The 24,932-nt window shown below is 36.9% G+C and overlaps 1 protein-coding gene across 2 annotated transcripts in view; it reads left to right on the top strand.

Annotated features, from left to right (window-relative positions):
* Nucleotides 1-24,932, top strand: part of MAGI3 (membrane associated guanylate kinase, WW and PDZ domain containing 3) — a 251,234-nt gene that overhangs the window by 147,501 nt on the left and 78,801 nt on the right. For both annotated transcript variants that reach the window (XM_060201858.1, XM_060201859.1), the window contains exons 3-6: nt 4,390-4,509; nt 9,463-9,672; nt 12,879-13,056; nt 21,106-21,185. In XM_060201858.1, the coding sequence (XP_060057841.1) occupies nt 4,390-4,509; nt 9,463-9,672; nt 12,879-13,056; nt 21,106-21,185 (588 nt within the window). The remainder of the gene's footprint in view (nt 1-4,389; nt 4,510-9,462; nt 9,673-12,878; nt 13,057-21,105; nt 21,186-24,932) is intronic.

Genomic DNA, 24,932 nt, shown 5'->3' with positions numbered 1-24,932 from the left:
TCCAATAAATAAATAAAAATAATAAAAATTTTTTTTTAATTTTTAAAAAATTATAAACTAAAGCTATCACTCCATCTCCTTCAGTTAGTGTTCTTTTTATAATATTATCTATAATATGATTTGCTCTTAAGTCTGGTTTTATATTGTTATTATGTTTTATAGTAGAGTTTGTTAGGACAGTATTTCAGTTAACCTTTGTTGTTAACAGATTGCTCTAGGTTTTTGTTTTTTGTTTTTAAGATTTACTTATGAGAGACACATATGACTAGAGCATCACTTTAGCACATGCTTTTCTGGGGATTGAGCTCAGAGCCTCAAGCACTCAAGGCTACTTTCCAGGTGCTACTCCAGATTTTTTTTTTTTGCCTCCAAGGTTATTGCTGGGGTTTGGTACCTGCACAACGCCTGGGGGCCTCCCCCCCCATTATTGTTGTTGCATTGCTTTTGTATAGGACAGAGAGAAATCAAGAGAGCTGAGGAAGACAAGAGGGGAAGAGAAAGACACCTGCTTCACCACTTGTGAATCAGGATCCTTGTGTTTTGCATTGTGTGCACTTAACCCGGTGCACTACTGCCCAGCTCCCTACTACTCCAGAATTTAATGACACTAAATAACCATCATGTACTATATCTCAACTGAGAGATGTACTATTCGCAACTATGAAACCACTCTAACTGCAGTCATTGACAGCTCTTCTGGAGTTGGAGGGACTAAGATGAATTTACTAACTTTTCTGGACCTCTGATGCTCTTTTGGCTAGAACACTCATTAATTGGTATTTTAGCCTGAATTTCTGTACATGGTGGTGGGAGAAATCCAGTAGGGGAAAGATGACTTATGTATAGACTTGCATAAGATCATATCCTATAAGTTGTATAAAAACATTATGCATCCAAACTAGATTCAAAAGGTGAAGCAGTGGGCCTCATCTGTTGATGGGAGGAGGTGCAAAACATTGTGATCATGTTTTCCCATTATTGACAGATAATTATAAATTTAAAAATTACTCATTGAATTTCTTTTTTATATTTATTTATTCCTTTTTGTTGCCCTGGTTGTTTTATTGTTGTAGTTATTATTGATGTCATCGTTGTTGGATAGGACAGAGAGAAATGGAGAGAGGAGAGGAAGACAGAGAGGGGGAGAGAAAGACACCTGCAAACCTGTTTCACTGCTTGTGAAGTGACTCCCCTGCAGGTGGGGAGCCAGGGCCTCGAACCGGGATCCTTATGCTGGTCCTTGTGCTTTGCGCCATGTGCACTTAACCTGCTGCGCTATCGCCCGACCCCCCAGAATTTCCTTTTTTTAAGAGTTATTTATTTACTTATTTGAGAGAGGGGCCAGGAGGTGTTGCACTTGGTTAATCATACACACTATAGTGTATAAGGACCTGGGTTCAAGCCCCTGGTCCCCACCTGCAGGGGGAAAGCTTCTCGAGTAGTGAAGCAAGGCTACAGGTATCTCTCTGTCTCTTTCCCTCTCTATCTCCCCCTCCTTTCTCAATTTCTCTCTGTCTATATCTAATAATAAATAAAATAAAATAAAATAAAAGATTTAAAAATAAATAAAACTTGAGAGAGAGAGAGGACCAGGGCATCACTTTGGCACATGAGATGTCAGGGATTGAATTTAGGGCCTTACCCACTGGACAGCCTTTCAGGCTGCTGATTCTTTTTTTTTCTTTTCTTTTTATTTCTTTTCTTTTCCTTTCTTTTCTTCCTCTTTTTTGATTTTTATTATCTTTATTTATTAGATAGAAACAGCCAGAAATCAAGAGAGAAGGGTGAGATAGAAGGAGAGAGAGATAGAGAAACACCTGCAAACCTGCTTCACCACTCGTGAAGCTTTCCCTCTGCTGGTAGGGACCAGGGACTTGAACCTAGGTCCTTGCGCACTGTAACATGCACTCAACCAGCTGCACTGCCACCTGGGCCCCCTGAATTTATTTTCTAATAATGACTTTTACTTAGTATGGGATCTGAAATACCCAAATATAGTAATATTCTTAGTCAATATATAGGAAAAAAAAAGTTGATAATGGAAAAAAAGTTATTAAGTTGATAATTTGCTGGCAGTGGTACAGCAAATAGCATAATGGTTATGCAAACAGACTCTCATGCCTGAGACTCCAGAAGTCCTATAGTCAATCCCCTGCACCACCATAAGCCAGAGCTGAGCAGTGCTGTTATAAATAAAGAAATAAGTAAATAAATAAATAAATATTATGTATGGTGAGTATGCAAAAGAATTGCATGCCTGAGGCCTTTAGGCCCCAGGTTTAGTCCACATGCAACACCATAAGCTGTGCCCTGGATAAAAAACAGGAGCAAATACATATGTATTTAGAGTAACAGGGAAGTTACCTTTGATTTTTATGTCCTGTGGTGTAAAACATAAATATATGCTCATTTTTAGAAGACAAGGGGGAAATTTATTGAATAATTTTTGTTGCTTAAGTATGTTGGTTTAACCATTACTCTCTAAGATCATTTCATTACTGTTGTATCATTATGATTTTATTTATGTATTTCTTCAAATTCTAGAATACAATAGAATATAGTAAAGCTGAGAAAAAGAAAAGCCAAGGTTAATTAATAGTTTTTCTTGATTTGATTTTACTAATAATTTTAAGTGTAATATGCTTCTAGGCACTTTGAAAATTACATTTGTGCAATTTTCATTTCATTCAATTTACAACTCCCTTTGTTGTTTACCTACTATAATTCTTACACTGTGTGAAGACTTGGGGCTATTACTCTGGACTAAGTAAACTTGATTCCTACGTAGTACCATACCCTAAATGTCAAGGCTTATCTGCAGGAATTTTTAAGATAAGACCAGACGAAATCAGCTAAAGGGGCAGTGGGAATGGAATAGGGAAAAAGAAAAACAAATAAATAAAAGCAGTTTGAGGATCAGAGAGATGGATCACTCACTGGGTATGGGGGCCTGCATTGCCATATCTGTAACATGCCATACATCAGGTTCAAGGCCCTAGCATCATTTGAGAGTTGCTATATCACTGGAGGAAGCTCCAATACTATAATTTCTCCCATCTCTATGCCACCCCACTCCCTGTTCCCTGTCCCGTGTCTGTGTGAGAAAAAAAAAGCATCCTGGAACTGTGAAATCACCCATTTACAAGGTCATGGTTATACATACATGTACACATACACAGAGAGTCATTTTAAATTTATTCTAGCCAAAGCCTAGACTGTGAGAGATGAGTCAAGAAAAAAGCTAGAGAGGTTGAATCTGCATTTTATGCCAAAGATTGTGGGAAACCAATGATGAGTTTAAAGGGTTTTGCTGTTTGTTTGGTTAGTTGTTTTGCTAAGAAAATCTATTCCTTATAGTTGGATAAGGGGTACCAGAAGCCAGGGAGAGGTTGGAAGTAGACTCCAGGAGACCAAAAAGATAGATGAATGTGAAGATGAAGAGAAGTACAGATATTCCAGAGATTGTTAGGAATTGAAATCAATTAGATTTGGTGAGTGGGTGTGGAGCAGAGGTAGGAGCCTAAGCTGTCTGACTAAGGCTCCTCGCTTTGAGGAGCTTGGAGGTATAAGTGAAGAATGAGGTTTATGAAAGAAAGTTTGTGCCATAAACAGGACTCAATTCTTCCCATGCTATTACCTGGACCTATTTATTTATTTATTTATTTATTTATTTATTTATTTATGTTTGTGGTGGAGTGTTCTGTGATGTTTGAAATGACATTTCTACTATCATTTCATGAAACTATTGATTTTTGTTCAATAAAAATTAGCCTAATATAGCAATGTTAACATAACTGCATTTATACCTTGAATATGAATTTTTTTACTTTATCATGAATATTTTAATAGAAAACTGTGTTGCTTTAGTCAGTTTGCTTAATGCTTACTTTTTTATGGTAGAAACTAACCCCTAAGAAACAATATATGAATAATAAAAGCCTAAGCCTTTTTTATTATTATTTTATTATTCATCTAAAAGAGTTTCAAATTTAATACTTGGCCAAGTTTTTTTTTAAATAGTGTTCATTAAAAGAACTTTCAAAACTTGCTTTTCTTTTTATTGTCTTAAATAACTCTAGTAAATAGAAAGCTAATATTTATACTAGGAAAGAAAGTAATAAGATGACCACAGACATTCTAGCTTGCATTTTATAACAATCTGTAGATTGTATTAAAATATGTGTACTCACCCCACATTACTTACTTTCCTAATTTTACCTAGTTACGCTAACTTGCCTAAAATTTTCTGATCCTCATTCTGAGTGTACAATATATTGAATAAACTATTTCTCCCAGGTGTTCTCTATAGATTGCATTTTCTAGTACTCAAAATTTTGTAAGTTTAAAAGTATTTTACAACCTATTTTTTTTTCTTTTTTTCTCCCTTAGGCACTACAAGGGCCCCCAGGGATGGGGAAGTACCAGGGGTGGACTATAATTTCATTTCTGTTGAACAGTTCAAAGCACTGGAAGAGAGTGGAGCATTATTAGAAAGTGGAACATATGATGGTATGTCCTCCAGTACTGACAACAGCAGCAATCTTGAAAACTAAACAACTGGAATCACTTCAGTGGGAGTTTGATCAGTAAAATATCATATTTTTTTCTGTTGACCTTTGAGAACTATTTGATTAGGATATTTGTAATTTACTAATTAAAAATGGAATTGAAAAAAAATAAAAGCATCCCCTCATAAAGGTGTGAATAATGTGTTATGATCATTCAAAATGACCTATTTGCACATTTAATAATAAGTCACATTCACCATATGAATGAAGCAAGTGGTTGTTGATTATTTTCTGTTTGTGGCTGTCAATCTAAACTATGCATGTTCAAAAATCTATACCACAGCTACTTTAGAGAAAACAGTATATAGGTTGGGAGGGTACAATGAGAACAGAATCAGATTTCTTCCTATGTCTTTCTTCCTTGCACTTGATTCCAAGAATCATAGATTTAAGATTACTTTCAATTTTTAGATAATTCTGTTAGATTCTTTTTTTCACCCTTACCTAACATCTTCACTGGAAAAATTTAAATTGTCCATTTTGACAGCATCCTATATCTTTTCATTAACTTACCATGCTATTTTTTTTTCAAAAGCTTATGAAAGCAGGTATCATGGCTTTCTTGCTCAGTATTATTTCCAATGCATATAGTGTCCACATATATTTAACTTTGAATACCATATAGACAAATATGCATTTGTGTTCTGTTCAAAAGAATAATTCATAATTTTTTTTTGCTGTACCACGTACACATAACAGTTTAGTCATCAATTCCTCATTTCTCTAAAAAATTCCTTCCCCATCTATTCCCAAATCTACTCATTTCTTCCATTGTAGTTTTTATAATGCCTTTCACTTTACCTCCTCACTATAGACCAGTGGTCCATATATCCGAATGGGGAAGGCAGTCAACAAGCCAGCATAAGGATAAATTGAGATGTTATAAAGGGAACAGTGACAAGAGATTAAAAGAACATATTAATATTGTATTATTTCAGTAAGATGGCCCGTGGACATTCCTTCAGAGGGAATGACCACTACTTGTTTATTTTTATGCCAATAGCCCACTCTCACTCCTTCTCTTATAGGCAGCCATTCAGATGTGTCCTATATGCATGCATTTGTTTGCATGTGTTCTTACAGTATGGGTATTGTATCTTTTGAATGTGCAGTAATATATTTTTATGAGAGTATTTTTGTTTACATCTTGACTGTGTTCTCTATCTCATTCATCTTCAGTTGCTTTTGCTTGTTACTGTGTTTTTTAGATCCATTCATTTTGCTATACTATATTGACATGTAAGTCCTAGATTTTTTTAACCGCTGCCCAGTGCTCCAGGTTGTAACTCCACTAATTTTTACTTAACCATTCTCCTGTGATAAGCGTGCAAGTTTTCAACTCTCCATCCTCACTGATAAAGCTCCACTAAACATTTTTCCACAGACCACCTATTGACCTGTAGGACAGTATTGGATTTATATAACAGATCAGAGTTGTTGGTTTATACATGAAGTCATTCTGGTGAAGTAGTTTTGGAGACCTCTGCTGACTACATTCCATCAGCAGTATATGTAGGTTTGGGGAAGCAGGGCTGCAGGTGTTTCTCTCTCTCTCTCTCTCTCTCTCTCTCTGTGTATATATATATATATATATATATATATATATATATATATATATCCCTCTTTTAGCTCCCCTTTTCCCCTCAATTTCCCTCTATTTAAAATAAATCAGATACTTTTAAAAATGAAAATAATACTGGAATTCTAGGGAGAGGATTGTGGATAAAATAAAGGACTGGCATGTTTGAGTTAATCCAAAGCACTGCTTATACTAGAGCAATACTCTGTTCTCTTCTTTAAATTGGTGTGCTAATCACCTTCCAATATGTAGGCATTCCTTATATTTTAGATACTATATAGATATCAATTCCTTGTTGGATTTAGACATAAGCTCTCAATTTGTCAACTAATAATTCTTTGTTTTTTTCATTAATAAGAAAAATCTTTATTTATCCAAACTGTTTTCCTTGTGACTATGTTTTTGATTTTTTTTTTTTAAGAAATTCTTTCTGTCCTTACTTAACAAAGATATTTTCCTATGTTTTCTTCTGCTATGGATTAGAATTGGTTCATGGCAAAGCAGCATACTGCATATTAACTATTGTGTGCTCAATTCAAAGGAATACAAATCAAATTAACAGTCATACAACATCATAACCCATCAAATTGACAAAAACTTAAGTCTGATAATTGTAGGAAATGGATATTCTCATATATAGCTAACAAGAGTACAAAATGATACAATACCTTTGAAGAATATTTTGACAGTACCCTGTCATTTCAGAGACAAAGACTGACCCAAGCATTTCTCTCTCTAGAGAAACTGTTGTTTGTGCACATATGCAGACTAGAATCAAAGTATTCATTGTGGTATTATTTGGGCCCAGGATGCAGCAAGGTAGGTAAAGTGTTGGGCTCTCAAGCATGAAATCCCAAGTTCAAGTCCTGTCATTGCATATGCTAGAGAGAGCTCTGGTTTTCTCTCTCTCATTTAGGAATAGATAAATCTAAATAAATAAATAAATAATAGTTTTTTTAAGCCAAGAGATTAGAAACAGCTATCTTTTAGATAATGAGCAAAGTAGATTTTTAGTTTGTCCACTAAAGTGTGGACTATTATATTATTATGCAAATGTTTAATGAACTAGAATCAGTAAATCAACAGGGTTAAGTTTTAGAAATAAAACCATATACAGAAAACTACAAAAGGACATATATAATATACTATTTAAAATATTAAATGTTATAAAATAATTTGGGAATATTTTATAAAAGTAGAATTTATATTTATATATAGATACGTACATATGTTCTAGATTTTAAAGTATTGAGGAAATGATACTTACAGCCTCAGGATAACCATGGGAAAGAATGGAAACAGGAAGTAGAGACTTTAATTGTATATGTGATCATGTACAGGTACACCTCAGAGATATTGCAGATTTACATTCAAAGCACCTTAATAGAATAAATACCGCATTAAAATGAGTCACACACATTTTTTTGGTTTCACAGTGTATATAAAAGTTATACTTACATTCTGCTATAGTCCATTAAATGTGCAGTAGCCTTCTAAAAAGCCTAATATGAATATATGAACTAAAATTTTTTATTAAAAATACTAACCACATTTTAATCTTCAGTGCATTATAATCTTTTTTGCTGGCAGAAGGTCTTTAAAACAATATAGTCTCTGTGAGTTAAAGTAAAACAGATCTTTCATGCCTGAGTCACCAAAGGTCCCAGATTTAATCCCCAGCACCACCCCACCAGAGCTGAAGTTTAGCAGTACTTGGATATAAAAAGGAAAAAATAAAATAAGTAAGTCAGAGCTCAGTTTGATTTAAAAAATATTTATTTTTTATAGAGAGACAAACTGAGGAGAGAGGGAGACAGAAAGAGACACCTGTAGCACTGCTTCACCATTGTGAAGTTTCTTCCATGTAAGTGTGGGGACTAGGGGCTTAAACCCAGTTCAGTGCTTATGGTAACATGTGCATACAACCAGGCGTGCCACCATCTGGCCCAGGGTGTCTGTTCTTAGATCCCACTAATATACACCTTATGTGAATGAACATCTTAATTACCTCTTTAATATGGAGATTGGGTGGTGGGAATTGTGTGGAGTTGTACCCCTCCTACCCTATGGTTTTGTTAATTAATCCTTTCTTAAATAAAAAAAAAAAGGAAAAAGAAATTAGATTTAAAAAAAAATAATCTAGGAATTTGATTAGCATATGGGATTTTTAAAAAGTAAAGAAAAACCTCATAAGTATTTTATTCCCTAACCTTATTGATGTTTCCATATATTAGCATAATGATTGATAGAAGATTCTTGCACATGGTGCTATGCATGCTTAACTAAGTATGCCACTGCCAGCTCCAGCTACAAACTATAGTATCACTAGGCCTACTGAGTCCCATTGTGTTTTCGTTGGTTAAGGAGAAGTGCATGACAAATTGAGAAGATATTCAGTTATTTTCATTCTACTTTGGAGCTTTAGTTTTTACTGCGAAAATTGCTGATTTAGCATTTTAAAATATTTCTTGTTTTCCTGAAAGTAGCCCAATATTGAATCATGCTAATGCCCTTTTTCAATAAATGGTCATATAAAATAATGTAATTAGGATGCTCACAAAAACTTTTGCAAATTGCTTTTGCACAAACAGCCTACATTTCAAAATAGACTTCATTCTTGCTTTATCTGTTACCCACATATTTCCTCATTTTACCAAAATAGTTCATTATGTTACACATCAAAGCAAAATTATTTGAGTTTATTTTCTACTTCTTTACTCCCACTTTTTATGCCAGTTAGTTTTACATGGTAGCATTAATGCATTTAAATTCACAAATTAGGCCCTAATTTAGAACCCATGCAAAGCAAGCCCTGTGGAATAAATCTGTATACATTAAGTCACTTCCTGACCTTGATACAAATAGCATTAAAGTGTCAGATAATGACAGGTGGTAAAAGGTCTTTAAGAAATTAGTTCTTTCTTTTTAAATGTTATTTATTTATTTATTTTGGATAGAAACAGAGAAATTGAGATGGGAGCGAGAGAGAGAGAGAGAGAGAGAGAGAGCTGCCAGTAGCACTATTTCACCATTCATGAAGCTTCCTCTTGCAGGTGTAGATTGGGGGCTAGCACCCAGATCCTTGAGCACTATAGTGTGTGCACACTACAACGTGTGCCACTCCTGACCCCAGAAATTAGTCCTTTCTGCTCTTTCTACCTTCTATCCTCCCAAGAAGTATTTTACTCTCCTTTAAACCAATGGGTATTCAAGAATTTCAGTATAAGATAACAGGGCAGAAACAAAGATTAGGTCAGATTGTTCGACTCACAAGTCAACGTTAGTACTTTCATTTGCTATTTTTCTCTATTTCAGGAAATTTCTATGGGACTCCCAAACCTCCAGCAGAACCCAGCCCTTTCCAGCCAGATCCCGTTGATCAAGTCCTCTTTGATAATGAGTTTGATACAGAATCCCAAAGGAAACGAACCACATCTGTCAGCAAGATGGAGAGAATGGACAGCTCTCTTCCTGAAGAGGAAGAAGATGAAGACAAAGAAGTTGTAAATGGCAGTGGAAATGCAGGTTGGTAGGGGTAGGGGAGATAGCATAATAGTTAGGCAAACAGACTCTCATGCCTGAGGCTACAAGTCCCAGGTTCAATACCCCACACCACCATAAGCCAGCTGAGCAGTGCTCTGGTCTCTGCATCTCTCTCAAAAATAAAATAAATAAAATATTTTTTTAGAAAAGAAATGCAGGTTGGTAAATAGATGATCAGTTTATAACTTGAACTTCCAGCTTGAATTTAATGCAATGCTGAATTGGAAATAGATTTTTCATAAGAGTATATGCAGAGCAAGTAATAAGATTTAGATTTTTTTTTTAAGTTCGTGTTTGAAACAAAGCCTATCTCTATCAACATCTTGTAAGCTAAACTGAGTTATCCTGAGTGGAAATTTTGGCAAATCAATGATAAACTATTATTAATAGTGTCATTACACTGCTGTTGAAAAGATTTGAGGTTCATTTCCAGTACTGAAATACAGAAACTTTATTGGCTGAAGTCCACTTTAGAGGACAGAACAAAATGTGGATGTTTTAAAATATGTCATTCAGTGAAAAGAGGATTGGAAATAAGCCAGTAAAAATTTGTTAAAGATATTTTGAACTTAAATTCTGAATCATTCAAAAAATAATTTCTATAGACTTGATACTCCTATTTTACCCTAAGTGAAAAACTAACAGAAGCTTATTGAAATTTACTGAAAGGGGGAAATTTCTCCTTTTGAATACCACTCAGTGATATGGTGATTGTTGAGGACTTCTAATCACAAGTAGAAGTAGAAAGCCACAAACCTCAAGCAAAACTATTTTCAGTGCAACTTTATATAATACATTCAAAAGACTAGAATATTAGCTTCTAGGGACTAGAATTTTTGCTTGTTTTGTTCATTGTTGTATCTCTTGCACCATGGACAGTGCCTGACACATAGTAGGAAGCAAAACATTGTTTTATTTATACCCAATAAATAAATGAATTTGATCTTTCTCAGACAAAATTTTTCAGAGTATTTTAGTGAAAAATAGTAAAAGATATAACTAAGAGACATTGTTCTTCTCTGAATAAGTAACCATACTTTGTAACAGATTCAGAGTTGAGAAAAATATGCTTTGTGTTTCTTTTGGGAACTAGAATCCCTGCTCTAAAAAATTATAAATTGTTGAGGATGAAAATGGAGAGAGAATAGGTAGAGGTTTACTTACATACATTAGTTACATATATTGTTTTATTTCTTACTGAAGAAGAAAACTAAAACAATGGTAATTTCCCCACAGATATGACATATAGTAGTGTTAAAAATTTTCCAAGAGGTAGTATTACGTAAATAGCATTTAACTTATTGATGATTAACTCTTTTTTATAATCACTTGGAACTGTATTCAGAAAAACAATATAGGTCATATGCAGTAAATCTCCATTTTCAGGGTCCTTATGAATGCTTGAACATAGATAACATCAAAACCAGTAAGTCCTACAGTATATTTTTTTCTGCGCATATATGTACACCTGTGATAAAGTTTAACTAGTGAATTAGACACAGAATGAGTTTAACAGTAACTGGTAATAAAACTGACCACTTATAGCTGTGGAGAGTACATAGAGAGTAAGATTCAAGCAAAATTATGGTTCAATCTGGCAAGTATGTTGAAGCAAAGAAATCAGGAGGATTTCCAAGGGCGTGATTATAGTGTTTGGTTATAAATTTATGTTGGATATGCTGGGCACTGAGGACATGGCTGGAGGTGTTGAATCAGGGGCAATGAATGGTAGTGAAATGGCATTAGTGGGTTGTGAGGCTTCTTTGGATAAAGAATGATTGGAGTGGAATACTAGAAGGAACAATATGTGAAGATATCTAAGGCTTTTTTTTTTTTTTCTAAGATTCTCTGAGACTGAGGCATTGCTTGCAGTTTGGAATTGTTACAGTAGGTTTTACATTCTAGAAATGAATTTTAAATGCATGAATTGTAAACTCCCTAGACAGTAACCAACATTTAATATTCTTACCTATATTATGAAATTCTGGAATTCTAAACAGATTTTACTATCACCAACAGAGAATTATATTTAATTGCTTGAAGCCTGTTAAGTGTATTTTTTTGTTTTGTTTTTTATTTATTTTTTAAATTTGTATGATTTTATTTATAAAATGCAAACACCGACAATAGGGTAAGAGGGGTGCAGTTCCACACAATTCCCACTACCAGAACACTAAAGACCTCTGTAAAATATATACAGAGCTGCTTGGTATTGCAGTTAAAGACACAGACCCTTTTATTTCATTTTATTTTATGTTGCCTCCAGGGTTTTCACTGGGGCTTGGTGCCAGCATTACAAATCCACCATTTCTGGTGGCTATGTTTTCCTTTTTTTTTTTTTTTTTTCTATTTTATTAGATTGGACAGACAGATATTGAGAGGGGACAGGCAAAATAACAAAGGAGAGTTGCAGGTGGGGGATGGGGGCTGGAACCCCGGTCTTGAGCATAATAAAACCAGACCCTTTAGATTCTGACCCTGCCATTTATTAACTATGTGATCATAACTGAGTTAACCTCTCAATATATCTTCTGTTAATTCTATATACAATGAGAATAGTAATAATATATGTCCACCAGGTTATTGTGAGAATAATGAGTTCATCTATATAAAGTGCTAACGTAGAGCCCAGCACATAAAAGAACTGCATAACTGCTGCTGTGGCTGTTGTTAGTATTATATTTATCAATAACTGACCTACAGGTAATAAGTTGACTCTACTGCTGCTTCCTTTCCAGACTTGCACCAGAGATTTTTGCAGGATTAATGCCACTTAGCAGATGAAAAAATAATTAAGGATCTGTATTATTGCAAAAAAAAAAAAAAATCACAACAGAATGTAGACATAATAGATAAGTGATAAATAACTGACAGAGAAATCAAGTAGACTGTTTTTTTGTTGTCGTTGTTGCTTACCTTTTTTTAACTTTATTTATTATTAGATAGAGAGAGAGAAATTAAGAAGGGAGGGGAAGATAGAGAGGGAGAGAGAGAGAGAGAGAGAGACCTGCAACCCTGCTTCACCACTAATGAAGTTTTCCCCCTGCACCAGGAGCTTGAACCTGGGTCCTTGTGTACTATAATGTGAGTGCTTAACCTGGTGTACCACCACCTGCCTCCCGAAATCAAGTGGACTGACTGTTCAAGGGAATATTTACTTATGTTACACATTGTTGTGTTTTTAAAAGCGGAAAGCAGAGAAAGGCATTCTGAGACATCTGATTGGATGAAGACTGTCCCAAGTTACAACCAAACAAATAGCTCCATGGACTTTAGAAATTACATGATGAGAGATGAAAATCTGGAACCATTGCCAAAAAATTGGGAAATGGCCTACACTGACACAGGAATGATCTACTTCATTGAGTAAGTGAATGTCTGTATGTTTTCTTTCTTTTTTTTAATATTTATCTTCCCTTTTGTTGTCCTTGTTTTTTTTTATTGTTGTTGTAGTTATTATTGTTGTTGTTCTTGATGTCGTCGTTGTTGGATAGGACAGAGAGAAATGGAGAGAGGAGGGGAAAACAAATGGGAGAGAAAGATAAACACCTGCAGACCTGCTTCACTGCTTGTGAAGCGACTCCACTGCAGGTGGGGAGCTGGGGGCTCAAACCATGATCCTTATGCCAGTCCTTGGCGCTTTGCGCCAACCTGCGCTTAACCTGCTGAGCTACTACCCGACTCCCAAATGTCTGTATCTTTTCTAATATGCCCTGTCACTGAAAGGCATATCTTAAAAAGAAAAAAAAAAACTTTATTTCACAAGGCTTCCATTTCTTTAAAATTTTTTCAGCCAGTGAACTAACAAAAAAAATAAATAATGATATGCAAACTGATTCTTAGACTCTGTGAAAAGAGGCGTTATCAGAGATAATGGGGGAAGGGGCATAGATAAATGGCTTCATTTAGTGTGGTGATCCAGAGTAGTCCAGTGAGTTGCATACATACATGCACACTTGTGTGCATTTATTGTGTGTGTTTGTACTCCTAGAATCTTATTTTACTGTAAGCCAATGTTAAATCAAATGAATAAAAAAATACATTTCATACAAGTTATAATAGATTCTTAATAATGATTATTTCCCTGAATTATATTTTATTTTTATTTGACTTAACAGAAACTTGTCTTATAAAAATGGAAGATTTAAAACAGGCTTTAAGGGCTTTGTGGTGGCACACTTTGTTGAGTGCACATGTTATAATGCTCAAGGACCTAGGTTCAAGCCCCCAGCCCCCACCTACAAGGGGAAAGCTTTGCAAGTGATGAAACAGTGCTGCAGGTGTTTCTTGATCTTTCTCCCTTTCTACTTCCCCCTTCCCTCCCTACTACTACCCTTTTCTATCCAATAAATAAATAAAGATTAAAAAAATAGGAGAAATGTAAGAAATGAAGGGTACTTTCTTTTTTTTTAATAGTTTATTTCTTTATTGGGGAATTAATGTTTTACATTCAACAGTAAATACAATAGTTTGTACATGCATAACATTCCCCAGATTCCCATTTAACAATACAACTCCCACTATGTCATTCATCATCTTTCATGGACCTGTATTCTCCCCAGCCACCCACCCACCCCAGAGTCTTTTACTTTGGTGTAATACTCCAATTCCATTTCAGATTGGACTTGTGTTTTCTTTTCTAATCTTGTTTTTCAACTTGGGCCTGAGAGTGAAATCATCCCATATTCATCCTTCTGTTTCTGACTTATTTCACTCAACATGATTTTTTCAAGGTCCAGACAAGATCGGCTGAAAACGGTGAAGTCACCATTTTTTACAGCTGAGTAGTATTCCATTGTGTATATATACCACAACTTGCTCAGCCACTCATCTGTTGTTGGACACCTGGGTTGCTTCCAGGTTTTGGCTATTACAAATTGTGCTGCCAAGAACATATGTGTACACAGATCTTTTTGGATGGATGTGTTGGGTTCCTTAGGATATATCCCCAGGAGGGGAATTGCAGGGTCATAGGGTAGGTCCATTTCTAGCCTTCTGAGAGTTCTCCAGACTGTTCTCCACAGAGGTTGGACCAATTTACATTCCCACCAGCAGTGCAGGAGGGTTCCTTTGACCCCACACCCTCTCCAGCATTTGCTGCTATTACCTTTTCTGATGTATGACATTCTCATAGGAGTGAAGTGATATCTCATTGTTGTCTTGATTTGCATTTCTCTGACAATCAGAGACTTGGAGCATTTTTTCATGTGTTTCTCGGCCTTTTAGATCTCTTCTGTGATGAATATTCTGTCCAAGTCCTCCCCCCATTTTTGGATGGGGTTATTTGTTGTCTTGTTGTTGAGTCTGGCAAGCTCTTTATATATGTTGGTTATTAAACTCTTATCTGATGTATGGCATGTAAAGATCTTCTCCCATTCTGGGAGGGGTCTCTTGGTTTGGGTAGTGGTTTCTTTTGCTGTGAAGAAGCTTTTAAATTTGATGTAGTCCCATAGGTTTATACTTGCCTTAGTCTTCCTTGTAATTGGATTCGTTTCATTGAAAATGTCTTTAAAATTTATGCGGAAAAAAGTTCTGCCAATATTTTCCTCTAAGTATCTGATAGTTTCTGGTCTAACATCCAAGTCCTTGATCCACTTGGAATTTACTTTTGTATTTGGTGAAATACAGTGATTCAGTTTCATTCTTCTGCATGTTTCAACCCATTGTTTCCAACACCATTTGTTGAAGAGACTCTGCTTTCCCCATGTAATAGTCTGGGCCCCTTTGTCAAAGATTAGATGTCTATATGTGTGGGGCCTCATTTCTGGGCTCTCAATTCTATTCCACTGGTCAGTGTGTCTGTTCATGTTCCAGTACCAAGCAGTTTTGATGACAATGGCCCTATAATACAGTTTGAGATCTGGGAGTGTGATGCATCCGGTTCTGTTCTTTTTTCTCAAGATTGTTTTGGCAATTCTAGGTCTTTTCTGGTTCCAGATAAACATTTGTAGCATTTTTTCTATTCGCCTAAAAAATGTGCTTGGGATCTTGATGGGTATAGCATTAAATTTGTAGATGGCTCTGGGTAATATATTCATTTTGATGATGTTAATTCTTCCAACCCATGAACATGGAATATCTTTCCACTTCTTTGTGTCTTTTTCAGTTTCTTTGAGTAGTGACTCATAATTTTCAGTATACAAGTCTTTCACTTCTTTGGTTAGGTTTACTCCTAGATATTTTATTGTTTTTGTTGCTATAGAAAAAGGAACTGATTTCTGGATTTCAATTTCTTCTAACTTAGTGTTTGCATAGAGGAATGCCACTGACTTTTGAATGTTAATTTTATAGCCTGACACATTACTGTATTGCCTGATGATTTCCAAAAGCTTCTTGCTGGATTCCTTAGGTTCTTCTATGTATACTATCATGTCATCTGCAAATAAGGAGAGTTTCACTTCTTCTCTTCCAATCTGTATGCCTTTAATTCCTTGCTCCTGCCTGATTGCTATGGCAAGAACTTCCAACACTATGTTGAATAGTAATGGTGATAGGGGGCAGCCCTGTCTAGTACCTGATCTGAGGGGAAATGCTTCCAGTTTTTCACCATTGAGTATAATGTTGGCTGTAGGTTTGCTATATATAGACTCCACTATCTTCAGGAATTTTCCATCTATTCCCATTTTTTGTAGTGTTTTGATCATAAAGGGATGTTGTATTTTGTCCAACGCTTTCTCTGCATCTATTGATATGACCATGTGGTTTTTGGTCTTGCTTTTGTTGATGTGGTAGATCACATTGATTGATTTACGTATATGAAACCAACCTTGCATGCCTGGGCTAAACCCCACTTGGTCATGATGAACAATCTTTTTGATATACTGCTGTATCCGGTTGGCTAGAATTTTGTTCAATATTTTCACATCTATGTTCATCAGAGATATTGGTCTGTAGTTTTCTTTTTTGGTTGTGTCCCTGTCTGTTTTTGGTATCAGGGTGATGTTGGCTTCATAGAAGCTGGCAGGGAGTATTCCAGTGTCTTCAATCTTCTGGAAGACTTTTAAAAGTAGAGGTATTAGTTCTTCTTTGAAAGTTTTGTAAAATTCATTTGTAAAACCATCTGGTCCAGGACTTTTATTTTTGGGAAGATTTTTGATAACTGTTTCAATTTCATTAGCTGTGATGGGCCTGTTCATGTTATCCACTTCCTCTTGACTTAGTTTTGGAAGTTGGAAGGTATCTAGGAAATCCTTCATTTCTTCCAGGTTCTCTAGCTTGGTGGCATATAGTTGTTCATAGAAGCCTCGCATGATATGTTAAATTTCTGCAGTGTCTGTTGTGATATCTCCTCTTTCATTTACTATCTGATTTATTTGGGTCTTCTCCCTTTTTTGTTTTGTGAGTCTGGCTAAAGGCTTGTCAATTTTGTTTACTCTTTCGAAGAACCAACATTTACTTTCATTGATCTTTTGTATGGCTTTCCTATTCTCAATGTTATTTATTTCTGCCCTAACTTTAATGATTTCTGTCCTTCTGGTTGCTTTAGGATTCCTTTGTTGTTCTTCTTCTAGGTCTTTAAGATGTGCAATCAGGCTGTTTATTTGTGCCTTTTCTTGTTTCCTAATGTGTGCTTGTATAGCTATGAACTTCCCTCTTAGGACTGCTTTAGCTGTGTCCCAAATATTTTGATAGCTTGTGTCTTCATTTTCATTGAACTCTCGAAACATTTTGATTTCTTCCTTGATTTCCTCTTTGACCCAGAAGTTGTTAAGAAGTGTACTGTTGCGCTTCCACATTTTGGGACTGTTACTAATCTTTTGTTGATTGTTAAGTGTTAGTTTCATTCCACTGTGGTCTGAGAAGATACTTGGGATGATTTCAGTGCTCTTGAATTGGCTGATGCTGTCTTTGTGGCCTAACATATGGTCTATCCTTGAGAATGATCCATGTGGATTTGAGTAAAATGTGTATTCCAGTTTCTTGGGATGAATGACTCTGAAAATGTCCAATAGTTCTAGTTTATCTATCTCTTCATTTAGCTCCCTTATGTCTTTACTGATTTTCTTCCTGGTTGATCTGTCAAGTTGAGATAGTGGGGTGTTGAAGTCCCCTACTATGATTGTGTTACTGTTAATATATTGCTGTAGCTCTTTCAGTAGAAGTTTGATGTATTTAGATGGCTTCTCATTGAGTGCATAGATATTAATAATTGTTAAGTCCTCTTGATTGACTGATCCTCTGAGCATTAAGTAGTGTCCATTCCTATCTTTTTTAATCTTATCTATTTTAAAGTCTATCATGTCAGATATGAGAATAGCTGTTCCTGCCCTTTTTTGTGGGCCATTGGCTTGTATGATAGTTTTCCATCCTTTCACTTTAAGTCTGTGTTTGTCTTGTTGAGTTAGGTGAGTTTCCTGTAGATAGCATATTGTTGGGTTGTGTTTTCTGATCCATCTTCCTACTCTGTGTCTTTTAATAGGTGAATTCAGGCCATTGACATTTATTGATATCAAAGACTGAAGATATTTTAACGCCATTCTTGTAGAGTTTTAGAGTGTTTTGATATGTGTCCTATTTGTGGTGGTCTGGTTGTTTATAGGAGACCTTTCAGAACTTCTTTCAGGGCAGGCTTGGTGATGGTTGCTTCCTTCAACTGTTGCTTGTCTGAGAAGGGTTTGATGCTTCCATCTAGTCTGAATGACAGTCTAGCAGGATATAGTATTCTTGGCTGAAAGCCTTTCTCATTGAGCACTCGATAGATATCTTGCCATTCTCTTCTGGCCTGTAGTGTTTGTATGGAGAAGTCTGCTGCTAATCTTATGGGTTTTTCTTTGTAGGTGACTCTTTGTTTTTCTCTTGCAGCCTTGAGGATCCTTTCTTTATCCTTATTCCTTTCCATTCTAAGTATGACATGTCTTGGTGTCTTTAGGTCTGGGTTAATTCTGTTTGGGACCCTCTGGGCTTCTTGAATCTTTATGTCTTTGGTGTTGTCTAGACTAGAGAAATTTTTAGCTATTATGGCCTGGAGAATGCTTTCTTCCTCTCCTCTTTCTTCCTCTGGTAAGCCAATAATGCGTATATTGTTTCTTTTGAAGTCATCCCATAGGACTCTGTTGTTGTTTTCAGCATCTCTTAATCTCTTTTTGAGATCTCTTACTTCTTTTTTAGTTGTCTCTAATTCATCCTCAATCTTGCTAATTCTGTCTTCAGCCTCATAGATTCTATTCTCTCTGCCCTCTACTGCTTTCTGGAGTTCATCTGTTTTGTTGCCCTGCTCTGATACTGTTTTAGCTTGTTCAGCTAGTTGCCTTCTTAGCTCAGCAATTTCAGCTTTCAGCTCTCTAATAACCATGAGATAATTAGAATTTTCTTCCATATTGTCATTTGTTGTTCCTGCATTTCTGATTATAATTTTTTCAAATTCTTTACTCACTCCTGTTATTATTTCCTTAGCTAATGTTTGGATGTTGAACTCGTTGTTTTGTGCTTCACCCTCTGGAGGACTTTTAGGTGGACTCTTGTCCTGGTTCGAGTCTCCAATATTTTTTTTTGTTGTTTTAACCATTTTATATATTATGTTATGAGTTCCCTTTATCAGTACTTTTCAAATTATTGATCACTATTGCCTGGATTGACTTGTGTCTAAGTAATTTAATTAAAGGGTTTACCGTGGTGGAAGTTAACAGTTTTTTCAATCCCTGAGTTGGAGCTCAGTGGTGTAAAAGCCTCTTTTTTTTTCTTCCCTGTAGGCTATGGGAGCCTGAGGGCTTTTAAACTATCAATAGGCTTCTTAGCTTAATCACGGACTCCTGACCAAGAGATAAAGCAGGGTGTGGCAGAGATAATGCAGTGGTTATGCAAAGAGACTTTCACAGCCCCTCAGCTATGCCACAGAGGTATAGGTCTTCTCCTTAGTTTCCCGGTTAGATCTCTGTCCCCTGGTGTCCCTCCCTGTTGCTGCTCCAGATTCTGAGGGTAGTAGCAATGGAGACTCAGAGTTGCACTTGGTGAGTCTCTGGGGAGTCCTTTCCTCCCTTCAGCTGTCCCCTTGTTGTGGAGCAGACTGGAGGTGGTGTCTCCACTGATAAACTGTTGAACTGTTAGCAGTCACTTAATCTCTCCTTAGGCCCCTCTCTCCTCTCTGTCACCAGCCACGCGTGTTTGTACTCACGGGTGATTTACTGGGTTCCTCTGGTCATTCTAGTCCTGTCTTGTTTCGGTCCTGGTGGTCTCCTTTGGTATTCCTAGTTGATCCGGGAGAGGAGAGGTGAGAAAGCTATCTGCTGCTCGTAGCTCCGCCTCCGGAAGTCGAATCCCAGTACTTTCCTATCTTTCCTCTTAAACTTTTCAGTTGATTTACCAGACTTAATGAGCATCTGAAAGAACTGTTTGCGGGAGGACATTTGGAGTGGGGGCATTTTTTATTTTTCCTTCTTTAAAAAATAAAAATAGATCACTCTATTGGAGAAGTGTTGATTTACAAAAATCTTGTTGTTACAGTAGTACAATTTCACGTTTTCCCATGATAGAGGGAGGTGGTACAGAGTCTAAAACCATAAGGCCATAAGGTGGTACAGAGTCTAAAACCATAAGGTGGTACAGAGTCTAAAACCATAAGGCCACAACCCCAGGTATTAAGTATGCCAAGGTAATGCTCTGGTTCCCGCTGTCCTTCTCTCTAATGTTAATAAATGGATTTTTAAAAAATGGTATGGGAGTGCAAGAACTGGTGTAAGGATTCTGATTCGAGCCCCTAACTCCCCACCTGCAGGTGAGTGCTTCACAGGTGGTGAAACAGGTCTGTAGGTGTCTTTCTCCCTCTCTGTCTTTCCCTCCTCTCTCTATTTCTCTCTATCTTCACGGCTTGTGAATTGACTCTCTTGCAGGTGGAGATCCGGGGGCTTGAACTGGGATCCTTGCATCGGTCGTTGCGCTTCATACTAAGTATACTTAACCCAGTGCACTATCACCCGGCCTCCTGTTTTTAATTTTTTTTTTTTTTTTAATAATTTGACAAGGCAGAGGTGGTACAGCAGTAAACTGCTAGGCTTGCAATCTGGAGCCTCCAACTTTGAGTACCACATGTGCCAATGGGTGCTGTTCTGGTCTCTACCTCTCTTCTTCTCTCACAAGTTCATGAAATAAAGAATTTTTTAAAAAGATAAAACTAAAGACTAGAGAGAGAGTTCACCGGGTAGGACATGTGTGCTTTGCCATTTGTGAGGCTCAGGTTTGAGCCCCAGCACCACCTCTGGGTGGTGCTCTGAGTCTGTGGTGACTTTCCCTCATTCTGTCACTCTGTTTGTTTCCTTTTCTGAAATTTTGAAGTAACAGACTGAGAACCACTGTTATTGAATTGGGATACAAGCAACTCATAGGAGATAAATGTTCAAGCTGCACATTCCTTTTAACTTTTACATTTTAAATGCTTTCTCCTTTACTTTTCAGTTTCTAACTGTAATTTTTATTCTGCAGCCACAATACTAAGACAACCACCTGGTTGGATCCTCGTCTTTGTAAGAAAGCCAAAGCTCCTGAAGACTGTGAAGATGGGGGTAGGTTCTGAAGCCCTTTCTGCTACCCTGTTCTTCGTTTCTTCTTGCAGAGATCACAGATTTCCCAAAGCCCAAAATAAAAGATAATATGCATAAGCAGTAGGCAGACATAATAATCAGCTGACCATGGCCATTATGTCATTGCAACTAATTGTATGAGAGATTTTATCCCTGCCTTCTTTTTTTCCCCCACATGTATGCACAATTTAACTTCTGCCCTGACTTTTCATTTTAACTTTATGTAAAGATGGCAAGGGGAAGAGGGAGCTTCCCCTGATGCCATGGTGCTCCCATGTAGTGTCAAGTCTCAAACCAGAGCCCTCACACTTGATAACATGTATGTTCTACCAGGAGAACTGTCCAGCTCATATCCTTCATTTTGAGGACTGTAAAATTATATTCTTAAGCATGGTCCATTTTTATGTGTATGTGGTACTGGGTAATTAACTCACGAGCTCATGCATATGCCATACTATGGCTGAGTGACCTCTCTGGCTTGAATTCTTTTTCATCTTTTTTTTTTACAGACATTTAAAAAATTTATTCATAAAATGGAAATATTAACAAGACCATAGTATAAGAGGGGTACAACTCCACATAATTCCCACCACCAGAACTCCATACCCTCACCTCTCCCCTGATAGCTTTTCTATTCTTTATCCCTCTGTGAGCCTAGACCCAGGATCATTATGGGGTGTAGAAGGTGGAAAGTCTGACTTCTGTAATTGCTTCTCCACTGGACACAGGCATTGGCAGGTCCATCCATACTCCCAGCCTGTCTCTCCCTAGTAAGGCAGGGCTCTGGGGAACTGGGGCTCCGGGACACATTGGAAAGCTGGATCAGGGAAGAGAATAGCTCCCAAATATGAGAAAAGTATATAAATATTGTAAACTGTAGACCCTATCGATTTGATCTGGGGCCCATATTCATCACAGGAGCCTATGTAACCTGGGTGCACCACCACCCAGCCCTTTTTTTTTTTTCCATTCTTTAAAGGAGAGAGAGAGAAGGAGAAAGTAGATAGGCAGGCAGACAGACAGACAGATAGATGGGGGAGGGGGTAGAAAGACACCATCTATGGTATTCTCATGTTGTTCCGGGGTTTGAACCCAGGGCCTGTTGTGTAGTAAGGTATGTGCTCTACATGTGAACTGTCTCTACTCCTTAAAATTGTCTTATTTATGTTTGTTCTGAAAGCCAAAGTTTTAGGGGCTGGTCAGTGGCACACCTTGTTAAGTAAGCAAACATATCACCATGTATAATGATGCAGATTCAAGCCCCTGATTCCCACCTGCAGAGAGGAAGCTTCCCAAGTGGTGGAGCAGGGCTACAGATGTGTCTCTTTCTCTCCCCTTCTCTCTCTCTATCCCTCTCCCTCTCTCTCTCTCTCGTCTCCTGGGTTATCTCTGGGGCTCAGTGCCGGCACTATGAACCACTGCTTCTGATGGCCATTTTTATTGTGACAGGACATAGATAAATTGAGAAGGAAGGGGGAGGGGAGGTGAAGAGGGAGAAAGAAAGAGATACACTTGCAACCCTGCATTACCACTCATGAAGCTTCCCTCAAGCAGGTAGGGAGCAGGGGCTTGAATCTGGGTGGGTCCTTGCACATTGTAATATGTGTGTTCCATAAAGTTTGCCATCACCTGGCCATTCAGCTCACTTCATACCATCAACTGAAATCACAAACATTCATCAGCAGTCTGTTTGTGGTATAGTCATTCAGTGAAATACTACTCATAAATATAAAGAAAATATCTGTTAACATTTAACAGCATGAATGGATCTTAAAAACATATTAAATAAAACAAACTGACACAAATAGGCACTTGAGGCCTGAGAGGTAGTACAACAGTAGAAAGCTGAACTTATAAGTTCAATCCTCAGCACCACATATAGCAAAACACTGCTCTGGCCTCTCCACCCCCATACACCTGTGGGTATTCAGTTAACCATTATTTAAAACCCAACAACAGGCAAACTCATCAATGTTTACAGAAAGTCAGAAAATGAGGGCTGTGGTGTGGGAAATGAGGTAAATTGAAAGAATTCTTTGGAATGATGGGATTATTAGACACTTTGTTAACAATTTCCAAAACTTATTTTAATACACATATATATGTATGTATGTTTTCAGAATGATTTTACTTATTTATTGAGAGAGGAGTGGAAGAGAGAATGAGTGCCAAAGCATCACTCTGACACATGTAATGCCTGGGACAAAACTCTGGAAGCCCCCTGCCCACCCCATCCAACCCCAAAAAAAGAACTCCAAGACCCTCATGCTTGAGAATCCATTGCTTTATTCAGTATCTCAGCTCTCAGGTCATTCGTTTTTTTATTTGCAATTTTATTTATTTATTTTCTCTTTTGTTGCCCTTGCTGTCTTTTTTGTTGTTACTGATATCGTCGTTGTTAGATAGGACAGAGAGAAGTGGAGGGGGGAGGGGAGACAGAGAGGGGGAGAGAAAGATAGACACCTGCAGACCTGCTTCACCACCTGTGAAGCGACTCCCCTGCAGGTGGAGAGCCGGGGGTTCCAACCAGAATCCTTATGAAGATCCTTGGACTTTTCACCACCTATGCTTAACCCGCTGCGCTACCGCCCGACTCCCTCATTTTTTTTTATAGCTGAGTAAGCACTGTGCATTTGGGACTCTGCAAGAGCAAAATTGCTTGAGAGGTTTCCTGCTTTATTGTATGAGCAACCCAGGCTCAAGCCTAGCCCCCAACACACTGGGAAAGTTTCAGTGCTGTGGTGTCCTTTCTCTCTCTCCTTCCCCCTTCCTTCCCTCCCTCCCTCCTACCCTCTTTATCTGTATCTTTCTCTATTTATTTAGAAAAGTCAGCCCCAATTGGTGAAGCCCCTTCCAATGACTGATAAATAAATAAATAAATAAATATTAGAGCAATGACCAAGAAAGTCTACATTTTACTATATGTAAATCATACCTCGGCAAGTAATTTTAAAATAACTTTTGTACCATGCTTCCTGTATAATGATTTCAATAGTGAGTTCTTTATAGTGAAGTTTTTTTTATAGGTAAACTAAGTATATAATACTATATAGAATCTGACTGTTTAAAGATTGTGAATGTGATAATAATTTCCTCAGACCTGTCTCTGATGCTGACCTCCATTTCTTTTCCTGCCCACTAATTGTTTCTGTTCAGGTCTCCCTTTTCCTGTTTTCCTTTGTAGACTATATTTATTTTCATAGTTTTAACTATCAGTTTACTGTGCCTGCCCCCCTTATCTAAGTCAGTAGTATTTTTCTCTGTTCTGAATTTCATGCCTGTAGTCCATGTAGTATTTAAGCCTTTCTTTTCTTTGTCATACTAACCCTTTAAATACGTGTGTTTAAAATTAAATTTAGCATCTTTTTCTAAGGTCATCTTGTCCTTATTTTTGCTGTAGGCCTCATTCACTGTAATCCTCTAGGCCAGTCTTTGGACTTATAAATCTGTGTCTTGCTTTATTCTTTTTGCTTTGTCCCCTCTATAGTTTCACATCTCTATTATTTTTCACCTCTATTTGGCTAATGTATTATTGTGAGCATTTTTTAATATATAGAAAAATTAAATGTACAGATGTCTACCACTGAGATAGTACAATGAACACCTTGTACTTGCTTTCTCATGTAGCTGTTTGTGCATCTAGGCTCTGTGTATGCTTTTACTTTCACATTTATCTTTCCATTTCTCTAATTCACACTCTTTTAGATTAGTCTTGGTCTTTTCATCCTT

The sequence above is a fragment of the Erinaceus europaeus genome, chromosome 11 (genome assembly GCF_950295315.1).
Source record: "Erinaceus europaeus chromosome 11, mEriEur2.1, whole genome shotgun sequence".
Lineage (NCBI taxonomy): Eukaryota > Metazoa > Chordata > Mammalia > Eulipotyphla > Erinaceidae > Erinaceus > Erinaceus europaeus.
The sequence above is the reverse complement of the archived record's forward strand: the minus strand, read 5'-3'. Positions and strand labels throughout refer to the sequence as shown.